At 40.9% G+C, this 23847-nt stretch overlaps 1 protein-coding gene across 1 annotated transcript in view; it reads right to left on the reverse strand.

Moving 5' to 3' along the window:
- Positions 1-18433, reverse strand: part of LOC129193683 (anthrax toxin receptor 1-like) — a 54496-nt gene extending 36063 nt beyond the window's left edge. The window contains exons 1-9 of the mRNA XM_054798144.1: positions 18095-18433; positions 10917-10988; positions 9431-9502; positions 7821-7902; positions 6456-6486; positions 6304-6377; positions 6071-6139; positions 5912-5992; positions 5746-5806 (exon numbers count right to left, since the gene is read on the reverse strand). Of these exons, the coding sequence (XP_054654119.1) occupies positions 5746-5806; positions 5912-5992; positions 6071-6139; positions 6304-6377; positions 6456-6486; positions 7821-7902; positions 9431-9502; positions 10917-10988; positions 18095-18243 (691 nt within the window). The 5' untranslated portion in view covers positions 18244-18433. The remainder of the gene's footprint in view (positions 1-5745; positions 5807-5911; positions 5993-6070; positions 6140-6303; positions 6378-6455; positions 6487-7820; positions 7903-9430; positions 9503-10916; positions 10989-18094) is intronic.
- Positions 18434-23847: the final 5414 nt, after the last annotated feature.

A 23847-nucleotide genomic window follows, 5' to 3' on the forward strand; every position in this document is an offset into this window, starting at 1 on the left:
ATATTGGACCGATAATTATCGGCCCAATAAGTATGGCGCACCTTTAGTTAGCATCATTAATTCGTACCAGAAGGTCCAACTCTAACCAAAACGACCATTAACCATTAACCACAAATACAAGTCACACAATATACTCACAAAATAATGCCCCAGTTTTCATATGATTTGGTTTTCGATGAAAATGTTCCTCAAAATTTTACCTCAGTTTTCGTACATTGCATGTAACAAACTATTCTGTCTACTCTGTATTGTATCATTCTGAGAAATTGAGTGCCCAAAGAAAGCATCCTGCACGTTGCTGACTCACAATTTTTCGTCAGACTGCCAAATAACCCGCCATGGAGCCAAAAAAAGTTGCAAGTGCCAGCAATTTGATCAAGAAGGTGAGAAACGTTATTGAATTCAAGGAAGAACTCATGGCAAAGCACAACATATGGGAAGTCCGCACAAACAATTAGTATGGGTGTCCGGTCCAATGCTGATATCGGGTTGATATCAGCAAAAAACGAGTACAGTCGTCCCTCGCGACATCACAGTTCGAACATCGCTCCCTCACTCAAAAATGAATTACATAATACATTATCGCTGTTTCTTGGTTGAATATGGCCTATTATTAGTCAAAAAATATTGAAAGACAAGTCATATGTAGTTTTCTGGTCACTAGGCGTCAGTAACGTTAGGAATGCTGAGACATTATCTAACTCCTAACAATAAGTTCCATCTTGGCAAAGAAAGAAGAAATCAATTAAGCCAATTGTGAAAGGTGTCAACAAAACCGTGATCACAAACGATGGAAGTTGTACCCGCCTCCCTCTCCGCTCCTTGCAGTCTTCGCCAACAAGAGTCTTCATTATAGGTAGAAGTGATGTTAAATGTTCATTTATTGCTATAATTATTCTCAATAAAATGTATTTTGTGTTCATATTTTGTGTGTCTGGAACAAATGAACTGGATTTACATTATTTCCTATGGGAAAAACTGCTTTGGTTTTCATATCTTTTTGCCTGACCTTTTGGAAAAAATGAATGCCACTGTATATGTATAAACGTATACGTAGTACGGCATAATCCCAGTAGGGCGTCCTAAAAAAGAAAAAACACTATTGTGCCACCCCTGAGACTTAGGCAACATGACACCTTTTAAAAAAATCAAATGCAACACTCATGCATCTCAATGCATCTTGATGTAAACATGCCAAGATGATAAAACAGCCTCAGAGCATCTTTGGTTAATTGCAGCTGAGATAACATCAGAGTGCTGAGGCAGCTCATTCACCACACACAAGCCCAAACACAGACACTGGCATGGCACGCAACACAACATACTCATTTCCTGTTTGGCCCGCCCTCCTGCTGAGGTCTGTTTTATGTTTGGACCATAACCACAACAATCAGAGCCATCACTGAACTAACTTATACCAGATCGCTGGATTGTACTAACGATTTATAACACGACCGTACAAGAGAAGGTTGAACCGCTCATTGCCATCTGGGATCGGGGGAATTTGAAAGGCATTTGTATGAGAGATAACAAGCATGGGGATTTTACTGGTTTCCACACACGTATAGTGTGAGGCTAAAAGGTTAAAGCTGTCAGAAACATGGTGGGCATGGACTGGTGGCACCCCACTGACTCGTACCACACATATGTTGCTACCCCCCTCTGCGGCCGCATGTCCACACCATCTTTACCTGAATATTTGACGAGCATGACTGTGTGCGAGACCATCCAAATGAGACGTGTGTGTGCTTTTTTTGTTGTTATGCTGCAAGAAAAGTGGGGTACAGCTTGTCCGAACGGCGGCTCTTCAATCACGTTAGTGCGACGGGACAGCGAAGGGCAGGGGAGGGGCCACGGAGGAAGGAACGACTGGGAGGAAAGGGTCAGATGCTAATGAAAGCAGCAATCTCTGCTGTCATGTTAGATCTCAGGGTCTCCTCGTGTGTGTGTGTGTGTGTGTGTGTGTGTGTGTGTGTGTGTGTGTGTGTGTGTGTGTGTGTGGAATCAGTGCTGTCATGTCTGATAGTGCCGCCCAATGTTCACTGTCCAGTCTGATGGCCTGTTTGCAGGCAGCCCGCTCTGGTCACTTCACATCAGTGTGAGGGACGCCTGTGAGTGTGAGAGTGTGTACGTGCGTGTGTATGTGTGTGTGCTTAAAGAACATGGGTACATGTTAACAAGCCTGTCTAGCACACATGGAGACAATAGTATCAATGCAATAAACAGAGATGCTAACTGTAAGAAGCTGACCACTGCACATAAAGGACACATGCTGTGATTGCTTCGACCAGACGTTATTTGAAAACAAAGGCTGGATAGTCGTACACACGTTACAGCCTCTGCCCTTCATTAATTAGGCCAGAGTCAAGTATTGGTTAGAGTGGGTTTCTTAGTTCACTGACCATTCGGCTGCTCATCAGTCGAATAATAAATGAGGCTGTTGGAGATTATTTGGGGATATGTCGGCTGATGCATTAAGGCTCTGGCAACAAACCGGAATTAATTATCACATGAGGACACTCATTATTGTCCTTCTCAATGCTCTAATTACCCTCTCCTTTCCTCCTCACTTAAGCAAATGCAGCACGATCCAACAGTCTTAGGCCACCTTTAGCTTTCTTGTTTTAATACCCTAAGTAGTTATTTTGGTATGGATCCAGCAATGACATGGAGTTTAGGTTATAAAGTGGTGTGTTCCTGAAATTTTACATTGTTTTCTGTTCAGCTATTTATGGTTTATGATCCACTGTTCATGATAATATGTACAATTAGGGCATAACTGTATGTCTTCTCACTGTTCATGATAATACATACAATTAGGGCATAATTGTATGTACTATCATGATCCAGTGAATCCCATCATGATTCAGCATTCACAGCAAGGTTCCCGCTAAGCTGCGCGCGTGCGCAATCGCACGGTGATTTTGTGTTATTAGCGCACAGCAAATCCTTGCAGTGCAACAAAATAAAATCCAACCTGAAATGTAAATAAAAATAAACACACAACAATTTATTCTGTACCATTTTGCAATACAACTCTGTAAGTGACAGGCGGCAACATGCGGTAACAACACAACGACGAACACTTTCCAGCCAATGATGAGATCCTGTTAGTACGTATTTACTTACACAGCCAATCAATTCATTAACAGCACGTTACGAAGTACATGCTTCTGTTTTGCAGGTTAGCATATAGCTACTGGTGCAGGAGAGTTAAGGGAGCTAAATGCTGCTTGCTAACCCGTATTATGGTGAAACGAACGGGTAGTGCCACATCCACTCACTAAGCTTTAAAAATTCCGAGTCGCTCGGAAATACGCTCAAGAGACCGTGTGTGACTTTATACTCAGTGCGGCGAGGATCTCCTGCTCGTATGAAAAGGGCCACACGAGGGGGTGTGGGTGCGAAAATGACGTAATTTGTTCGCACGGAGCCGCACGGACCTCACGGATGCGGAAAGCATAAAACAGGCTTTTACGCAGAGTTTGCGTGAGTGATTCCGAAAAGACCGTCAGGTGGTTGTTTCTCAAATCCAATCAAATCAAAAGTTTATTTGTATAGCACCTTACAACATCCCAATGGTGCCCAAGATGCTTCACAAGAATAAAAACAGGTTACAACAAATAACAACAAGGTGTGATCGAATAAGATATAATAAGAACAACTAAAACAAAATAAATATACATGCACAGAATCACATGGTGACAGACAGTTAAAAGGTCAGCCAAGTACACAAATAGAAGGACTTTAAAATTGATTAGAGAAATAGAGAAAAAAGAGAACTGGAGTGATATGGGCATATTTTAGAGCATTAGTGAAGAGGCGAGCAGCTGCATTTTGCACCAACTGGTGCCTGCGGAGGAGGGACTGATTTACTCCACTATAGAGGGCATTACAGTAATCGAGCTGATGAATGCATGAATCGCTTTTTCAAGATCTGTTCTTGATAAAGAGGGCTATACCACTGCCAGGAGCCTGAAGTGGAAAAAACCTGCTCTGACCACAGAACTAAATTTCCTTATCAAACTTTAGACTGTTGTCAAGAAACACACCAAGGTTTTTCACGGCAGGGGTAAAAAGAGGGGTAGGAGTGTTGGAAATTCTGTGATCCGAAGAAAATCAAGGCATAAGTGGAAGATAATGCTGCCTTACGCGCTGCTCTCAAGGAGGTAAAAAATCCAATGGAAGAAAATAAAGCAGTATGCAACGATATCAAGGTTCTACAGGATGATATGAAGGCACTATCAGAGGATCATGCTGCCTTGCGCCCCACTCTCGAGGAATAGAAAGAAGCAAAGGAAAATATCACCCAACAAATGAAAAATATAGTTGATGACATGGATCAGAATGCACGAATGAACGATGTAATCCTCACAGGGCTCCAAATTACACCCAGGTCAAAAGATAGGGAAGTCCAAAACAGAGGAGAACCAGATGGAATGGATGATCCTTCAACAAAGCAATTGACTGCCAACTTCCTAAAATCAGGGGATGGATATAGATATCAACACCATCGATATTTGCATCCCACTATACGGCAGAAACAATACCACACCCGTCATCATTGTTAAGTTCATCAACAGGGAGTTCAAAACCGCACTGCTGAAACAGAGAAAGAAGCTGATAAGTACAAACGCCTACATGAATGAGCATCTGACTAAACGCAATGCTGACATCGCCAAGAACGCAGAGGAGGCAGGGAACGATACAAAGCACTTGGAGCACCAACTAAAATCTACATCAAGCAAAATGGAGGACCATGATGGGGGTGGGGTTATGGTATGGGCAGGCGTATGCTATAGACCACCAACACAGGTGCATGTTATTGATTCCATTTTGAATGTACAGAAATATTGTGATGAGATCCTGAGGCCTATTGTTATGCCATTCATCCACGACCAACACTTCGTGTTGCAGCATAATAATGCACAGTCTTATGTTCCAAGGTTCTGTACACAATTCCTGCCAGCTGAAAACATCCCAGTTCTTACATGGCCAGCACACTCACTGGGCGTGTCACCGGTTGAGCATATTTGGGATGCTCTGGATTGGTGTAAATGGTATTTGAGGCAAACGGTGGCCACACCAGATACAGACTGGTTTTCTGTCACTAACTTTTTCAAGTGATTTGCCCAACACTGGTAATTACAACATTGCTTAAACAACAAATCCAGCGCATAGTGCTGCAAGTCCTTCCATTCCCATAATACATGCTTGTCTCAGTTGGTCATCCTGGTACCATGGCTACAAATGCACTCTCTCCTAAGTGAGTCCTAATAAGGTCATGTCAAAGCTCATCCATCCCGCTGGACGCACATTAAGGCTCCTGCACCATCTCATTAGTTTTTTTTTTCTTTCTTTGACTTCCTTTCAGTGCCTTCCAAAGGCCAGCCAGGCAAACATGGGAGAAGAGGTCTAAGTAGAGGTTGAAGGAGCCAGAGTGGCTATTTAGCATATACGATGTGGCAAACTAGGCCAGGGAGGAAGCCATGCTTAAAGATTCATGGCTAATTCCTCTGACCAACTCCCATCCTGCCCCCTCCCCTTTTGGCCCACATGCTGAGGCCAAGCGACTATGCTAATTTCCCCCGGCCACGAATGACAATACGCTGTGTGTCACCGCACGGCCATAAGCGTCTGTGCGATTACTCAACTTCATGTTCCACTCCAGAGGCTTCAGATGACACCCACCCACACTGTTTCGGTGAGTCAAGGAGGGAACCTTGCACACCGCACGGCCCTTACCTCCTGCACACACACTGGATGGCTCAGCTGCAAGGATCTCGATGCAGGACTTCTTGATGATCTGAGAGCATCCCAAGACAGTTTGATGAGATAACAGGATTTAGTATGTTGCTCTATGTGTGTATGTGTGTGTGTGTGTGTGTGTGTTTGTGTGCATGTGTTTTACCGAGTCAATGATTCCCCTGAGGGCTTGGAAGCCCCCCCACACAGGGAACACATGTTCCATAGTGTCGGCAATGGTTGCAAGCTAAAAAAGAGAAAAAAACATACACACAATGTTGTATTTTCTTTGTCACATGTTTATATATCCTTCCATGCATTGTACCTGGGTCTGGTTAAACTCTTTGACCCCTACGCAGTAAACAATGGCTCCCATAGACCTGGCCCTCTGAGCCTGTGAGGAAGGATCACATAAACAAAAAAATGCAGTGAAGCTAAAAGGGACTCCAGCGGTCTTGTGGTGACTTTTGCACCACCTGAAAAAGTCATCAGAATCTGGAAGCTTCACGTGAAAAAGAAAAGAATTGTGCAGAAAGGCGACTTCTCATCCCACGTTACCTCTCTTTGAGCTGTGTCAAACTGCCACTCGTTCAGCTCGCCATCAGTCAGTGCGATGATAACGCTGGCTGTCCCTGTCAAACACACACATGGCTTTGAAGGCCTTGTACTGGAGTTTAATTTAGGAGGTGTTCATAGCAGAGGTACTTTACCTTGTCTCTCTTGATATATCTGTGCATTAGCCTGCAGAACACAAAGACAGCATCAATACTCCAGTTAGCAGAGAAGGAGGGCCAACAACAACATCATGGGCAGTGATTAGTAGGGGTGTCACAAGATCTTGTGATATTAAAACCAATATTTGTTGTTTAAGCGAAAAGCTGCAGGATGAGAAAATCCATAGAAAATGGATGGAGAAAAGCTGTCTCCTGGGTACAGGGCAGCCTGAAGCCTATCAGACTGAGCTGTGTCATCGCTACTGTAAATGATAATACAGTCCTCCCTCGCTGCTACATGGTCTGAATTTTGCAGCTTCACTCTATCAAGGTTTTTCAAAAATATATTAGTTAATAAATAATGCTGTTTTGTGGTTGAATACAGCCCATTATCAGTCACAAAATATCCATATTTAAGCAAATTAACAGATTTTTTGGGCCTAAATTAAGTATTTTCAAGCATAAAAAACACCAAATGAACTAAAATACAAATACAAGGCATTACAAAGACGCATTCAAATATTGAATTAAGTATTCCACCTTGGCCACCAGTAGGGGTATCAAACGATCTCATAAGATTATAATGTCAGAAGGTTTCTTGTTCAGAAACAAATTGTCTCGTGGGTACTAGGCCTGGGACAATAATAAATGAATTAATCACACAGTAAATGAAAATTGAGAATTGGTCTGGGAATGAGGTCTTGCCCCAGGTGGAGGAGTTAAAGCATCTCGGGGTCTTGTTCATGAGTGAGGGACGGTTGGAGTGTGAGGTCTACAGGTAGATCGGCACAGCGTCTGCAGTAATGCGGTCACCGTCGTGGTTGAAGAGAGAGCTGACCCGGAAGGCAAAGCTCTTTATTTACCGGTCAATCTATGTTCCCACCTTCTCCTATGGTCATGAGCTTTGGGTTATGACCAACAGAACGAGTTTCCGCCATAGAGTGGCTGGACTCCCTGAGAGAGAGGGTGAGCAGCTCTGTCATCCAGGAGGGACTCAGAGTAGAGCCACTGCTCCTTCACATCGTGAGGAGCTACTTGAGTATACATTTTACACTTTAAATGTATTTAGTAAGTGTATGAGGCTTATTAAGGGATTGTGCATTTGGCATTTATCTTGTTAGCTTCCGTCATTAGTGAACAAATGCAGTTGAAGAGAGAGAGGGTTCTGCAGCAGAATCTAATCTAATAATCACAACATGTCATATTTATTGCAAAAAGAGGAGGATGTCAATGTAGCAGGAGGGTTTGGAGGGAGAAAAAAATAGACATTTTAATGGGCGTATCAATTACTCGCGGATTTTCAGCATCCCCTGGTAGGCTCGGAACGTAACCCCCGCCCTGAGATGAAAGAGTTGAACTTACCATCTCTAGGCCTAAATTCATGAATGTGTCGCCTCCAGGAATCACACTTTTCAGAGCTCTCAGTCCTCCAGTGATGGCCTCCCTGAAGGATAAAAACAAACACAGAAGAAAAATTAACCTAGAGCAGGGCTACGCAAAGTGTGGCCCGGGGCCATTTGAGGACCACAGCTGTTTTTTATTGGCCCGTGGCATGTTCTACAAATACAATTAATCAAGAAAACAAACAGCAAAAATTGAAAAAAGTTCAAATGTCGATACTAATATATATTAATAAAAATAGGCCTTTTCAGTTATCACACAAAGATTCTTTATTTAAATTAACACTCCTGATCAAAATCTTAAGACCAATTGAAAATTGCTAGAAATTGCATTTTACACATTTGGATCTTAATGAGGTTTTATGTAGAGCTACAATATGCAAAAACAAGAAGGGGGAGTGAGACAAAAAGCACTGAAAAAGTAATTTATTGAAAACAGCAATTAAACTGAAATTGGTTGTTTATCAGCTGATCAAAAAAAAAAACAACAAAAATCTCTCCAAACCAGAACAAAAAATGTTCTCAGTAGGACTCAGTAATGAGTAGCTCCACCGTTCTTGTTAATCACTTCAAAAATTGCTTTGGGCATGCTTGATGCGAGTGTTTCCAGGAGGCTAATGGGAACATTCCTCCAAGTGGTGAAGATGGCTTCACAAAAGGAACTGATGGCCATTTTTATAAACTTCCCTTGCCATCCATCCCCAAATGTTCTCTATGGGATTTAAAGGAGGGGAACATGCAGGATGGTCCAAAAGAGTGATGTTATTCTCCCTGAAGAAGTCCTTAGTCAAGCGAGCATTTTGAACTGCAGCTGTTGAAGAACCCAGCTGTTACCACACAGACGAGGGCCCTCAGTCATGAGGGATGCCCGCTGCAACATCTGCCCGTAAGCAGCCGCCGTTTGACGACCCTGCACCACCTGAAGCTCCAGTGTTCCACTGAATGAAAAAGCACCCCAGAACATGATGGACCCCCTCCACTGTGCCGGGTAGAAAACATCTCACATGGGATCTCCTTGTCATGCCAGTAATGTTGGAAGCCATCTGGACCGTCAAGGTTACATTTTTTCCTCATAGAGAATAAATCTTTTTTCCACCTTTCAATGTCCCATGTTTGATGCTCCCTGGCAAAGTCTAAACAGGCAGTTTTGTGGCATTGAAGGAGACGAGGTTATGAATATGGTATGTAGTGTAATAGAAAATATAGGGCTAATATAATGTCATGGGACAACCTCTATGAGACCTTTTGCTTCAGATATAATATGAAAAATCAGACAGCCGCGCCTATATTATGACAGAAAACTTGGATGAAGCGTAAAAGTTGCGGTCAAGAGAATGACTTCAACAGAAAGGGGATGTTGCACTCTCCAAGCTTTGAAAGTTTCATCGGGTTGAAGAAAATGAAAAAAACAGGCCTGTAATTTGGATATGCCCCAAACATAATGGATTCTTTCTGGATGATGTTACTTCCAGGTTTTCCTCAGTGTTTTTTTTTCTTTTTACATAAACATGTGATAAGCAAATGCCATCAAAAACAGAAGAGCAAGCAAACAATCCAGGTGTGCATGTTTACCTGTTCTCAGTTAAACTCATAATGATGTTTCCACGTGTGGAGAAGACGATGAAGGACATCCTCAGCATGGGGCTGTGGACACATAGTTGTTTGACATTTAGTAAGATTAAATCACCACTTTCCACAAAATAATGACAAATATTCTGTATAGTAGACATTTTTCTTTTTTCTTTTGGAACAAGCGAACAAACCATATTTTGTTTGCTTAGGTGGGTGTGCAAAATGGACACCTGAATATGAGGCATGATTTCTACCATCCAGTCACCAAATAAATAGAATATTTAACAAATTAATGCTAAAATATGTCTCTAAATACATTCATACTATAATGGTGTAATTATAAGTAAATGTGGCCGTACATTTCCATTAGTTTTAACGAGTTTGCTGTTTATTTATTCAGACACTTTGGCAAGTGTTCTTCTTTTTGTTTTGTGGCGTATGGCACTCATCGTAAAAGGTGCATTCTCGCCACCTACTAGATTGGACTATGAACCAGATTTCCTAATTTACGTATACATTATATAATTATACCCATATATACAAAAAAAATAGATTCTATTAACCAACCCTGACTCCTCCAAGAGCTTGACTAGAGTCTTCTGTTGGATGCAAAGAACATTTTTGAGACTAATCCCCTCATGATTTAATCTATCAACATATTCCATTTCTGTAACTGCTTATCTGCTCAGACATCATAAACTTAGATTTCCTAGAAACAGGATAAAATAACCAGTCAAGTCTTCATGCACTCAAACAAAAAGTTTGAAAATTGAACTTTCCGCATAGTTCCATTGAGTTTCCTTAGTGTTAGAGTGTGTCACCAGTCGGTGACAGGTGTGTCACAGGTCGGTTAGGTTTAGGGTTCCTTAGGGTCACTTTTAAACTTTTTCAGTCACTTTTATATTTTGTGTTTGTAACAGTGCATTACATCGCTTTCTTCAAATTTAAATTTATTACACATTTTTTAAAGGCAATTGAAACTGCACTTAGCTTAATTTGAGCTCATCTTATTATTGGAAACTGTTTTGGAACCAGGACTGCAATGTATTTATGGCAGTGGTGTGTGCCGGAGATGACGTAATGACGTAGGATTGTCAAATTTGCATAAAGTCAGTAAAAAAAAAGAAAAGCAAAACAAATATGTTAGAAATAGAAATTAACTTTCTTCTGTCGCTTCTTTTTGTCATTATTTTAATGTCACAAACAAGACGCATCTGAGTCTACAAAAACTCTTCAATAGATGTGTCGCCAGTCGCTTTTTTGAAAACAAGTAGCTATGTGATGACTGGCTAAATATTGTGACAAAGTCGCTAAGCTGGCAACACAGATCCTTCCTGCACAGTCTCCTTTTTCTCTGACAGACCAAGTGCGTTATAACGTGTTTATGAGCGAGGGCGAACAGATAGCGCCAAAAATATTTGTGGCGGGCTGCCACAAATAAATGAATGTATGGGAAACAGTGACAGTGCTTTTTAAATAACAATACCTGATAAATTTCTCTGCCAGCTGCTCCACAAAGGAGTAAATCTCGATCCAGTGATGCTTCACACTTCCAGATCTAGAAAAAACAACAAAGGAATTAGTACTTTCAGGAGGAAATTTAGTTTGTTTTCTGGTAGTGTGGAAAAACAACAACAAGCAACACAGTAATTAAACCTCAACCAGCAATATTTACTTCCAAAGCAAATTTATGAACTCTTGTTAGTGTTAGCATGTTTCTGTTTGGGATAATGCATGAGTGCTATTAAATGTACAGTAATTGAGCCATACATATGTGAAGACACGTCTCTGGTCACATTCCATTATGTTGCAATGTAACCTGTTAGCCTTGCTGCTTATCCTGCTACATGCTACTGGTGCTTCTGTTTACATGACAGTCTCCTTAATGAAGCCCAGTCCCAGGGGGCTGCTAATGGGGGCTAATTGCTGTTGGGCCAGAGGGTGGAGGTTAGACAGGGACAGATGCAGCAGCCTCTAGCAGTGAGCGTGTAGCAGGCAGCTGGCCTGTGTGCTTCCTTGTGAATGTGTGTATGTTTTTGTTGTTTGTGTGTGTGTGTGTATGTGAGGGGGAACAGATGGTGATGAGCACAGGCAGGCTAACAACAGGTTGAAGGAGTGAGAAGGCAGGGAGGTGACCAACAGAGGGTTGGACAAGTAGCACTCAGCGGGGGTGGCAATGACATCAAACAGCAGACCTAAAAAGAGGGTGGCGTTCTGATGAGGGTCATAAAAGTCAGGGGAAAGTCAGAGATGTTTGGATTCATGATGCCTCTTTTGTACCACCCTGTTAACCAGGCACTTCCTGACCCACTTATCCTATCTCAAGAAGGGAGGACATGATAATGGGTCCAGGAGGGGTCTGCTGGGGATCCCAGCAGACAATACCATATAAGGATGTTTTAAGTCCTTAGTTTTAGGCCCTGTCCACACGGGAACTCTCCTGAGATTTTTTTTTTGGGCGGGTTCAAGTTCACACTGTGCCGTAAATAGTTAATAGCATTAGTAAATAGTTGCATCCAGATGGGAACAGATCACTGAGTGAAAAGGACATGAAAACTACATGTGGCGATGTGAACAGACACGCAGACGGCACCACATGACGCACCAAACCATAGAAAAAGAAAGAACGCATGCGCATAAGTCCAGCGTCTTGCGCATTCCAGTGCTCATCATAGTCTTACAAGAAGTGGAATTGCTTCTGAGAGTCATTATCGAGTATAAGGCAACAAAATATCACAAGGATGTCGACTGGGGTGACTTATGCTTGTCAAAATATTCAGATGTTAATGTGGCGTGTTGGCAAAGCTCACTTCTGGTCACGTGATGGCAACATCATTGTTTTCAAAAAGAAGTGGGTTGGTTGTCTACACGAAAACGACAAGCAGGCCTTTTCAGATTTTCCCACTCTGGAAGCTGTTTTAAAAAAAACAAGTACTTTTCGGTTTTGACCTAAAAACTTTTCCGTTCTTAGTATTCAGAATTAGCTCAAATAATAACAGCAAATCAAGTAAAGAGAACACAGACTTCTACAGTTCTACGACATACCTCTCGACTGGTAGAAAACATGTTTTTGATGATAAAGCAAATTCCAAACATTACTTTTTAAAGCGTCTCTAAAGTGGAGATTAATTTAACGCTTGAGATACTACAAGAAGGAACTTTCCCAATGCTAATGGTGAGTTATTATGCCTTATTATTGCTTGTGTTTACTAGGTGTTAGAATCTCTGGCCACCTTACGATTCGATGCGATTACAATTCAGGGCCTGCGATGCGATGATAAAACGATTATCGATGCATCCCGATGCATCGTTTTTTGTGATCAAGAGGCTGTCAATTTTTTCAAGCATCATTTTTTCTATATATAGTTTCTTTTTACTCACTAAAGCATATTTGTAATGATCCACAACTAAAAGAAACATGAAACAGATAATTTTCCCAGAGCTATTTGTCATTTCTAAAAAAAAGAATATAGAGATTTAAAGAAAAGAGCAGCAGCATGGGAACTTGTTGGCACCAGAGTAAACATACTGGGTAAGTTTACATTAATTTAAACGAACATTTATGTATGTTTATCTTCAATACTAGCAAGATCCGGTACTAGCAAGAGTACTCGATCAACACCGACTGCTTTTCTTCCTCTGAGCTACTTTGACACCCCCAAATTCCCTTCACATCTGACAGCCAGTCAAAACCGTGAGAGACAGACGGCATGTGTGACGAAGGACTTATGACACTGTTAAATTCTGACACGAAAGAGAAAGAATCCCACTTTGCGGAAATTCACTCATCACCGTCGAGTCTGGAAGCAATAAACCATCATAAAAGAGGGACAATTTGAGAGGCAATGCAATAAGGATTAACTCGGGGGGGTTGCAACACTTATTTTTCTTTAATGGCCCGTACTGCATGAGCTACCTCAGCATTCCTCACAGGACCTCAGTCCAAAGAGCATCAAAGGATGAATTCTGGATGTGTGTTTTGCTTTTTCTTTGGCTTTTTGAAGTCTTTTTGCAACACAAACAAGAATATGCACTGCAGGTTACATGAAGTAAGTGGACAGATGTACCAATACTTTTGCCCAGTGTTACAATGCGCATTATGACTTGGGTTTTTTTCTTTACAGTTGTTCGCTTATTTTTACACTGAAATAACAAGTAAGAATGTTTAAAATGAAACACATCAGGCACATTTGCAAAGCGATTCAACTTTTCAGTGTTTTAGTTTTTTTCAGATTGGTTAACTTCTTTTTACACTTGCATGATAATTAAGAATGCAAAAAATTGCCTTTGCGTTTAATAAATGTTTTATGGTGTTTGACACTGGGTTGGATTATTTCTGTTTCTATTATTTCCTGTGAGAAAAAACTGTTTTGAATTCTGACCAAATTCCGGACCGTCCTGGATGTTGTTTGACCTTAAACATTCAACTGTAATGTCTTTGTGGCACTAATCCAACATTCTCTTGACATGCTCTAATTTCTGTGGAAGGCTCCAGTTCCACATAATTTCCATCAGATTTCCATCATTTCAGATGCTAATCCTCCCTTCTTTTACCCGTCTTCACATGCTTTTACTTGGAGGCCATGGAGCACTGCTATTTAGCACTATTACTCTATTTGTGGCTTAGCAGACAGAGGAAATAGCCTGGTATTTGGTCAGACATTGAGTGCTGGAATGTATGCAAGCTGATGGTTCTTTTTTCTGTTCATTCAGTCTACATCCACTCATTCTGTCAACATGCTGGTTGTAAAAGTCCTCTCCCACTGAGATGCTGCTGGACGGGTCGCCGTGTGGCATTTAAGATGGAATAAGGCCAATGAGTCGGTTGAGGAAAAAAGAGCAGCGGCTTCCTGGAGGCCTGTAGAGACATGCAGAGGTCCAAGCACCGGGAGAGCTGGCCATGCGTGACGCGCACTCCTCGGGCTCCTCTTAAACTTTTGGAAGCAAAGGGTAAAGAGTGAAGAGCAGCTGACAGATGTTGCCGCAGACACCTCCAAAGAGTGAAATGTCATTCACAGTGTTGACCTCACAGCTCGGTCGGTGAGTTCAAGGGCAAACGAGGGCATGCGACAACAAGCACACATCACTAAATGCAGTATGTCGCTTTAAAAACATCATTCATTCATAACCTATGATTACGCCTGACAAATGAGGGCATAACATTTAACCATCGCTCTCCTCAGCATTTATTGCACTCCTCTCTGCTTAAAGCACGTTTGGACTTGTCTAATTGTTCTACATCCGTTTACATCACCTTGCAGCTGGAGAGAGATATGAGAAAAATGTCTGTTATCATGTCTGAGCCGCTACCGATGTCCACACCGTTAGATTCACAGTAGTGACAAATGACTAGTTGCGTGCAGATAACTGTCAAAAACATCCTCACTCACCATTTAACCTAATGTTCTTCTGGTATCATGCTTAATAACTTCACTAGAACATAGCATTTGTTATAGTTTTACGTCTTCTTCAATGGCTTTCATGCGCATTTTGGCCAATCATAAGTCTGAAAAGTCTACCACAGCTGATTTGGTCGTGCATTCTCATGCACCTGTTCATCAATCACAATATATAGATGTACAATGACTTTTATATTATCTTTAAAATCAGCGCTCACTTGTTTTTATCGCCTGTGCGTATTGTATGGTGGATGCATAGGCGTCGACCACTGCATGAAATGAAACCAAAACCCATAAGTCAGTAACTTCATGTTCTGTTGTTTAATGAGGTGTCACGAGTCACTACACGAGGCGAGACATGAGATTGTGTCTACGAGAATGAGACGAGATGACATTTTAACATTACTTTTAAGAAAGGTACAATGAAAAAATATTTTAAAAATATGACAATATATTGCAATCTACTAATTTACGTTACACTCGTTACGTTACGTGCACTCTGTGTGTATGCTGTTGGCATACTGTATGACTGTATGACTGTATGAATCACAAAAGGGCTCACTCCGTTCATGCTGTTGTTCTATTGAACAAATATGCCATGGTGCTGAAACCAATGCACAAGGTGATCCCTCTTCCTGCCTGTTTGGAAGCAGGAGACGAGGAAAATAGACATGCATGCACATGGCAATGTACTGTACTGAGGCAGCAAAATAAGCAAGTTCATTTTCATTTACTGTGTGATTTATTTATTTATCTATTATCGTCCCAGGCCGAGTGCCTATGAGACAAGTTTTTTTTTTTTTTTTCACAAAAAGTCTTGTCACATTTTAATCTATAAATGAGGCTTAAAAACACGATGTGCTGCCGCACATTTCTTATAGCACAAACCAAAAAGCTCTCTTTTACCCATTCACACACACACTCTGAAGCTCCACACGTTTTTTAAGGCCAATGTTTGTGTGTAGACGAGAGACTAAATTAATAGAAAAATATGCATTTAAAAAATATCTTTATTCATGTGGACATGGACATTGTCTAAAGACAATAATGACTGTTGAGGCATTTTCAGTGGATAGTAAAATCTGTACATCCAAGTTTAATTTCTATAGTATTGTACCTGGAAAAGACATACTGTAGTAAAAAGCGTTACTGAAATGTGTGGAGTTTACTCTTGATCCAGGACCCAAACCATGAGGTAATGGTAATGTGACAATTTAATGCATGACTTAATGCAGACACATTCAAGTAATAATCAATTTGCGTTGGTAATGCAATAAAACTATGTTGAATGGTGTATTGTAACCACATATGAAGCCAGCTGTATCAAAGCAGTAAAAGTAATGTCTTCAACATCCAGGGGCCTTTTGCACGAAAGTAGGATTGACATCCAGAATAAATGACTAAGCTGAGTTCCAACAATCCAAAACAAGATTGTCTAGGCCTAAATGGTCACAGAAAGCCCAAGCCAGGATGCCCAGATACAAATTAATCAAGTTAGATGAAACCAATCCCAAATCAGTGTTTGTATGCCGCTTTCTTAAATAGACCCCGCTGTCAATCACATTCACGATTCACCATAGCAACGAAAGTGGCGTACTTTCCCCCGATGGAAACAAAAATCCTCTTGGAGGCTTACAGGAAAGTAAAAGAGCAAATAAACAAGAAAGGCAACACCCCCACTGTCATAAAACAAAGATGGAAAGTATGGAAAATTATTGCAGAGGCGATCTGCAATACTTTGTGCCTAAGTAGTGCACAAATACACACTCACTGCTCCCCTGAAACCATCAAAATTAAAATCCAAATAGTTAATTAATGTTATGTATGTTGCTTGTTTAACAAATCAGGATCAGTGGTGTACAGTAATAGCTATGAACTCTTTATTGCTTTATTAGCACATCACCATTACTCGCTTGTAGCTTCAACAGCTGGTATATGTCCGGTTTCCCCTCGAGTGCTGAGCCTTCTGGGTAATGTAGTGCACAGTATGGATTTGGTTTTGGTTTTGGTTTGTATGGATGGTGAGGAAGTGAGCTAAATAAAAGATGTATACAACCTAGCCATTTGTGGACTGTACACCAAAGTACAGCACACCGATCGAAGTTTATTCAACTTTTGGAATCTAACCTCCCCGCTTCCATCCATTTTTTTGTTTTTACCATTATTCTATATTTGTTTTCAGCACACTATTACTATACTACTGTTACTATTATTCTGAGGTAGGCTGTATAACATTGTATGCACCAAACTTTATGGTAGGAAACATTTATTATGAACAATTAAATTTGATCTAATTTAATCTCATCTGCCTTTGTCACAGCCAGAAAGCCGTGAAGGGTGATGACGTAATGACAATCAAGTGGTGTCCCATTTCTTTGTGGCTTCTTCCCCTTGGCCCTCGGCTTTAATGGGTAGGAAGAAGGGGTAAGGCGAAGGGGAAGGGGAAGTAGTAGAATTGGGATTCAGCCTCAATCCCTTGTCCCAGGTTAGCAAATGTCAAAGATCAGATTGTTGATCAATTTTCAACCAAAACTTCTGTTAGCCATTTCTGTTTTTTTTATGCAACGTGCAATGATGCAAAATGATTACAATTATGTCGGTAGAAGTAGAAATTTTTGACACCACTCTTTGTTTGTCTTGGATCTCATTATGGGCAGCTGTCCCTAATATTGTGGCCAGATGCAGTGCATTTCTCCATAGAACCGCCATTTAAAGCTCATATAATGCATTCTCATTTGCCATATTCAAACAATAGAACAAGAGGGTGATGAGGAAGCAGTTGTGGATGGACTATTGAAGCCCACACAGTAGAACCTGTGGCTCGGCTGCAGCTGCAGGCAGGCAGGCGTCATCAGCCTGAAACTCTATCCCGCCTGGCCCAACCCACATCCCGTTGCTGCTCTGTTCGCCTCGCTGCTACGAACCGGACCAAAATGAAAAAAAGCCCGACCCCATTCCTCCCTGACCTCAAAAACCGTAAAAATCTCTGCACAAACGGACACATTGACAGTGCAAATTGACTTCAATTACCAGTTGAAATGATTTATGTGTCATTGTTTGGGATTGTTATCGTTTAAGAACAACCAAGGGGATTTCCATTCCGGCTTATGCGGATTCTGGTTCATATTTTTCCCAAGATGACGCCACAAGATACGGAACACAACCGGTCTTGTTCGCTCCACGTTTCCAAGCCTAGCGTGTGGGTTGCATGGCAAAGCGCAGTCATGAGAAAGTAACAAAGCCATAAATAATAAGAGACACTCACTTGTCCAGGACAAAATAGAGGTCGAAGGCGCCCTGACAGGACCTCTCCTCCTCCTCCACCTCCTCCTGTTGTTGTTGCACGGACACATGGAGGAAGAAAACTCCCAGCAGAGCCAAAACGAGGAGCATGTCGATGCGCCTCCTCGCCATCTTTCCCCGCTTGTGTTTGTGGTGAGCTCTCCAACAACAGTGCCGGTTCAAAAGTACAAATCTTCACATTGTCCCTCCAACACCCGCTAAGACGTCGACGACGTGCTCATGTCCGTTTGTTTCTGCCACTCGGGGCCGGTCCTGTTGGAGTTGGAGACTGGAAGCCGGCCTCCTCAATCTTCCCTCTTTGGGCTGGGGTGGGAAAAAATAGCATGAGGCTGGACAGGACGGAGGAGAGGAGCGACACCCGAGGACAGACTCCAAACTCCACTTTTACTGTCAAAGAAATAGAACTTACCACATCTCATATGTCATGTCATCTCAACAAACATTTGATATTTCTGTATGTGACTGCAGGGCACAAAATCTAAAATAATGTACATGATCAAGTAAAATACATTTTACAAGTTCAACAATATTGAACAATAAGTCATTAAGTGATCATTAATAGGTGATTGCTTTATTTACATTCAGCATTTATTTGTAAGTTGCATGTTTCTGTCAGTTTTACTCCAGTATTTACACATTTATTCATCCACCTTTTTAATTCATATTTATTAATTTACTTATGTGTTGACTCTCTCACCATAGGAACTAAAAATCAATTCATTTTGACTTTCAACATAACTGAAGTTAGTTTAGCAAGCTTGAAAATTATGTTTTTCTTCATTTTTCTCAAGTTGCTTAAATTCCCAGGGGAGGACCACCTCCCACTTTGAAAACCACCTAAAAATTGAGTAAACTAAATTTTTCCCACTGATTTTGAATAGTTGTATATTCAAAAGAATTGAATTAAAACCTGAAAACAACGTAATGTGCATGCCAGACCAGTAGTTGGCGATGTAACGTTGTAAAGCTAAATGTTGTACAAATAAGCGCATCAACTACTTGTTACCAGAAGCCATATTTTGATTACCCATTATGGCATACATAGGTTTAAAATGTGACATACTGTATTTAAGTGATGCATCTTCTGTGGTTGCGCTTCCACTTTAAGATTCAGTCTTTAGATTCAAGATTCAAGAGTTTTATTGTCATATGCACAGTAAAACAGGTAGTTCTGCTATGCAATGAAATTCTTGTTCTGTTCATTTTCCCCAAAAAAAGAAAGAAAAACACAAGAAAATGAATAAGAACATCAGAAACATAAATACCAATAAATTAAGCAACAACAACAGAAGAGACATTAATACAAATAAAAAAAAAAAAAAGAAATAAAGTGCTATTAGTGTGTGCGTGTGTTGCGTGCGGCGTGTGTGAGTTCTTTGTTGAGAAGCCTGATGGCCTGTGGGTAAAAGCTGTTCGCCAGTCTTGTGGTCCTGGACTTCAAACTCCTGTAGCGTCTGCCTGACGGTAGGAGTGTGAATAATGAGTGTTGTTGATGTGTGCTGTCCTTGATGAGGTTGTGTGTTCTTCGTAGGACTCTAGATTTATAAATGTCTTGCAGTGAGGGGAGGGCTGCCCCTGACAATGTTCTGTCTTGATCACCCGCTGGAGTGCCTTCCTATCACGTGTTGTGCTGTTGTACAGTTATTTATTTGAAACGTGTACAAATGGTATCTTCTTTAATTTTGGGGGGGTCGGCAAAAATGTAATTCACTAAGTATTTCTCACTTGTTGAACAACCTGTCAGCACTCACATTTTTGCCCTTCTTTCCGGGTGCCCTCCCATTTACTTTCGTGTAATTTTTCTGTACAATCGTCCTTCGCCACTTGATGGTTTGAATCGGTTTTTCAAAATAATAAATTCATAAATTATCACTGTTTTGTGACTGAGTACGGCCTATTATTAGTTTTTTTTAAAAATGCATTTTTAAGCATATTTGACCTATTCTTGGTCTAAATTAAGCATTTTCAAGCATAAAAACGTCTAAAAGAAGTAACATACAAATACAGTATCAGACATTCAGAAGACGCTTCACACATGTTCACTAGGTGTCAGTAATGTTACACTGATGAGACAATAGCCACCACAGGAAGTACGCTGTCCAGAAAAAAACAACAAGGAACTCTCCCGGTGCTAATGACCATTTATAAGTAAAGATTCCTAACTTGCGGATATTCATTTTTCGCGGTTGGGTGTTGACAATTAACAGCGATAAACGAGGGATCACTGTATTTTAATTCTCATGGGAAAAGAAGCCTCTCCGCGAGTAGCGCAGCTTCCAGTCCGCTCAGCAACACTCGGGCAACATTGGCATAACATGTTCTCTAGCCCAGGCGTGTCAAACTCAATTGCACAGGGGGGCCATACTCGAGCCCACTTGAGGTTGCAGTCTGAAGAGGATCTACCAGAGATCTTGTTGGTTGTGGAAGTACTTCAACAACCAAATCAGCCAGAGCCAAATTACAACTCAGTCTGTGAAAACAAAACAGTGTCATTGGGGAATACTGTATTTGAATTTGGGCATACAGTCGTCCCTTGTTTATTGCGGTTGGTTGGTTGAAGACCCGACCGCGATAATGAATTTTCACAAAGTAGGACGCAGTATTAACAAATGGAATATTTTCATAGTTAGAGCATAGAAAACCTGCTTATGACTTTCCAAATACAATTTGGACCATTATTAGAGCCCTATAGACATGGAATAACACACCTAGAGTCAACTTTACACTCCTATTAATTTTTGTTTACAGAACATTACTCAACTGTAATGCGCAGGCTAGGGGATCACTGCACGGACAGAAGAGACATAATTAACCTCCAATTAGCCTCCTATTTATTTATTCTAAACTTAAGAAAGATTGAATTGAATAGCTCATCAATGTAACATTACTAACGCCTAGTGACCACAATACTACATATAACTGGTCTTTCAATAATTTTTTACTAATAGGCCAAAGTCAATCACGAAACTGTGGTCATTTATTAATTCATTAATTTGTGAAAAACTGAGAAATAGAGTGTGGGACCAATGTTCAAACTGAGATGTAGCGAGGGATAACTGCACTGTATTCTGTAATGCTTACTTTCCAAAGAATAGCACACTAGATCTCGCCTGTGAATGCTCTCATTCTCATCTCACGAAATAGGATGGCTCCTAGCTAGTCTTTGATGATGAAGCCTGCTGGGATGTGAGGCGAAACGTCTTCACAGACAACCTGAACAGTCCAACTGCAATCCAGTCAATGCTGTGAAAGTACAATGACTTTGGGGAATCTCACTAGATAGGAGCTGTCCTATCGAGTCTTGAGCATGAAATGGTGAAGCCTGCTCAGAAGAGAGTCGAAATGTCTTCTCAGACAACCAATTGCGATCAATTCAATGCACAGTGACCTGGATGAATGAGAATATTCACAGACAAGATCTACGACGCTTTGCTTTGGAACATAAACGTTTTGGTTTTGGTTTAATTTTATTTGAACATGCATGAAGGTGACAATGGAATACATCTCATGAATCATCATTTCACGGTTCCACATGTCCAAAAGGAGTAGGAAGAAGCAAAGCTTATTTAATCCTACCCCCCATCCATCCCACATCTTGTACAGTACATATTATTCACTTCCTGCATTCCTGTAATATTTTTGATATAATATTGAGTGTAATAATAAATAATAAATAAAAATAAAATAATAAAAAATAAGCATGACAGAACAATCAGTATAATGATCAAGGTTCTTCTGCCTTATATTTAGCAAACATCAACTGCTTGTATTGTACACTCTTGGTCAAAATCTTAAGACCAGTTGAAAAATTGCTGGAATTTGCATTTTGCACATCTGGATCTTAATGAGGTTTCAAGTAGAGCTACGATATGCAAAAACAAGAAGGGGGAGTGAGACAAAAAGCATTTTGAAAAGGTAATTTGTTAAAAACAACAGTTAACGTGAAATAGGCTGTTTATCAGCTGATCAAAAGTTTAAGACCATCACTCAAAAAAATAACAAAAAACTCTCCTAACCAGAGCAAAAAATGTTCTCAGTAGGACTCAGTAATGAGTAGCTCCACCGTTCTTGTTAATCACTTCAAAAATTGCTTTGGGCATGCTTGATGCGAGTGTTTCCAGGAGGCTAGTGGGAACATTGCTCCAAGTGGTGAAGATGGCTTCACCAAGGGCATCAACTGTCTGGAACTTATGGCCATTTTTATAAACATCCCTTGCGATCCATCCCCAAATGTTCTCTATGGGATTTAAATGAGGGGAACATGCAGGATGGTCCAAAAGAGTGATGTTATTCTCCCTGAAGAAGTCTTTGGTCAAGCCAGCATTGTGAACTGCAGCGTTGTCCTGTTGAAAAACCCAGCTGTTACCACACAGACGTTTTTGTGTCTACCACTGGACTTTTTTGTTCCATAATGCTCAGGATCTTGAAATAACTTAGAATGACTGATTTACTGCACCCAACCTCAGCAGCAATGGCACGCTGCGAGAGGCCTTGCTTATGCAGCTCCACAATCCGACCACGTTCAAAAAGAGAAAGCTTCTTAGCTTTAGCCATCAGGAGGGCATGACAGTGTGAATGCCTGACAGAAAATGAAAATTTAGAGCAGATTTTGGCTTTTATAGCCTGTGGTTTTAAGCTTTTGATCAGCTGATAAACAACCTATTTCAGTTTAATTGTTGTTTTCAATAAATTACTTTTTCAAAATGCTTTTTGTCTCACTCCCCCTTCTTGTTTTTGCATATTGTAGCTCTACTTGAAACCTCATTAAGATCCAAATGTGCAAAATGCAAATTCTAGCAATTTTTCAACTGGTCTTATGATTTTGATCAGGAGTGTATTTTGAATTTGCTCATCTCGTTTAAAAATGTACTGCATTTAAAAATTACATAATTGATAATATGCAGCAAATTACAAATTAGCTCCTTTGTTGTTGTAATTTCACTTGGACCAGTTTTGAAATTATTTCCATCCATCCATCTTCTATGCTGCTTACCCTCACTAGGGTCTCGGGTATAGTGGAGCCTATCCCAGCTGACTTCGGGAGAGAGGCGGGGCCAATCGCAGGGCACATATAAACAACCATTCATACCTATGGCCAATTAACCTGACATGCATGTTTTTGTAATGTAGGTGGAAACCTGAGTACCCGGAGAAAACCCTACCATGCACGGGGAGAACATGCAAACTCTACAAAGAGATGCCCAACGGAGATTTGAACCCAGATCTTCACAATCTCCTGACTGTGTGACCAACATGCGAACCACTTGGCCACTGTGTGGCAGGTAATTAGTTCTAACTAAATATTTAACATGTCAAATCCATCCAAATAGTGTTCTGCAGTGGTGTAGAAATGTTCTGCATCATACTGAGAGCTACTTCTAATATCGTGGTTGCCTTATTTCATTTATGAGTATTGCAATATATTAAAAACACCTCTATGGATGATAAACATTGGTTAATGAATAGCTCTCCTGACAGTGTCAATTAAAACCTTAACCCTAAGCATCTTTCTAACTTGCACTCGATCGCATCAGGATTGTGCAAGTGTACATCCTCCAATTTACACCATTTTATGACTGCTTTCCATTCATTGCTTTCTGTCTCCTCCTCCTCCACACAAGCCAACCAGTAGATCATTTGGGTGAGGAGTAGGGGGGTGGTGGGGTTAGTGTAGTGAATCCACTGTGTGAGCTTGTGCAGCAGTTTACATCACTG

This window comes from Dunckerocampus dactyliophorus, chromosome 14, assembly GCF_027744805.1.
Source record: "Dunckerocampus dactyliophorus isolate RoL2022-P2 chromosome 14, RoL_Ddac_1.1, whole genome shotgun sequence".
NCBI lineage: Eukaryota > Metazoa > Chordata > Actinopteri > Syngnathiformes > Syngnathidae > Dunckerocampus > Dunckerocampus dactyliophorus.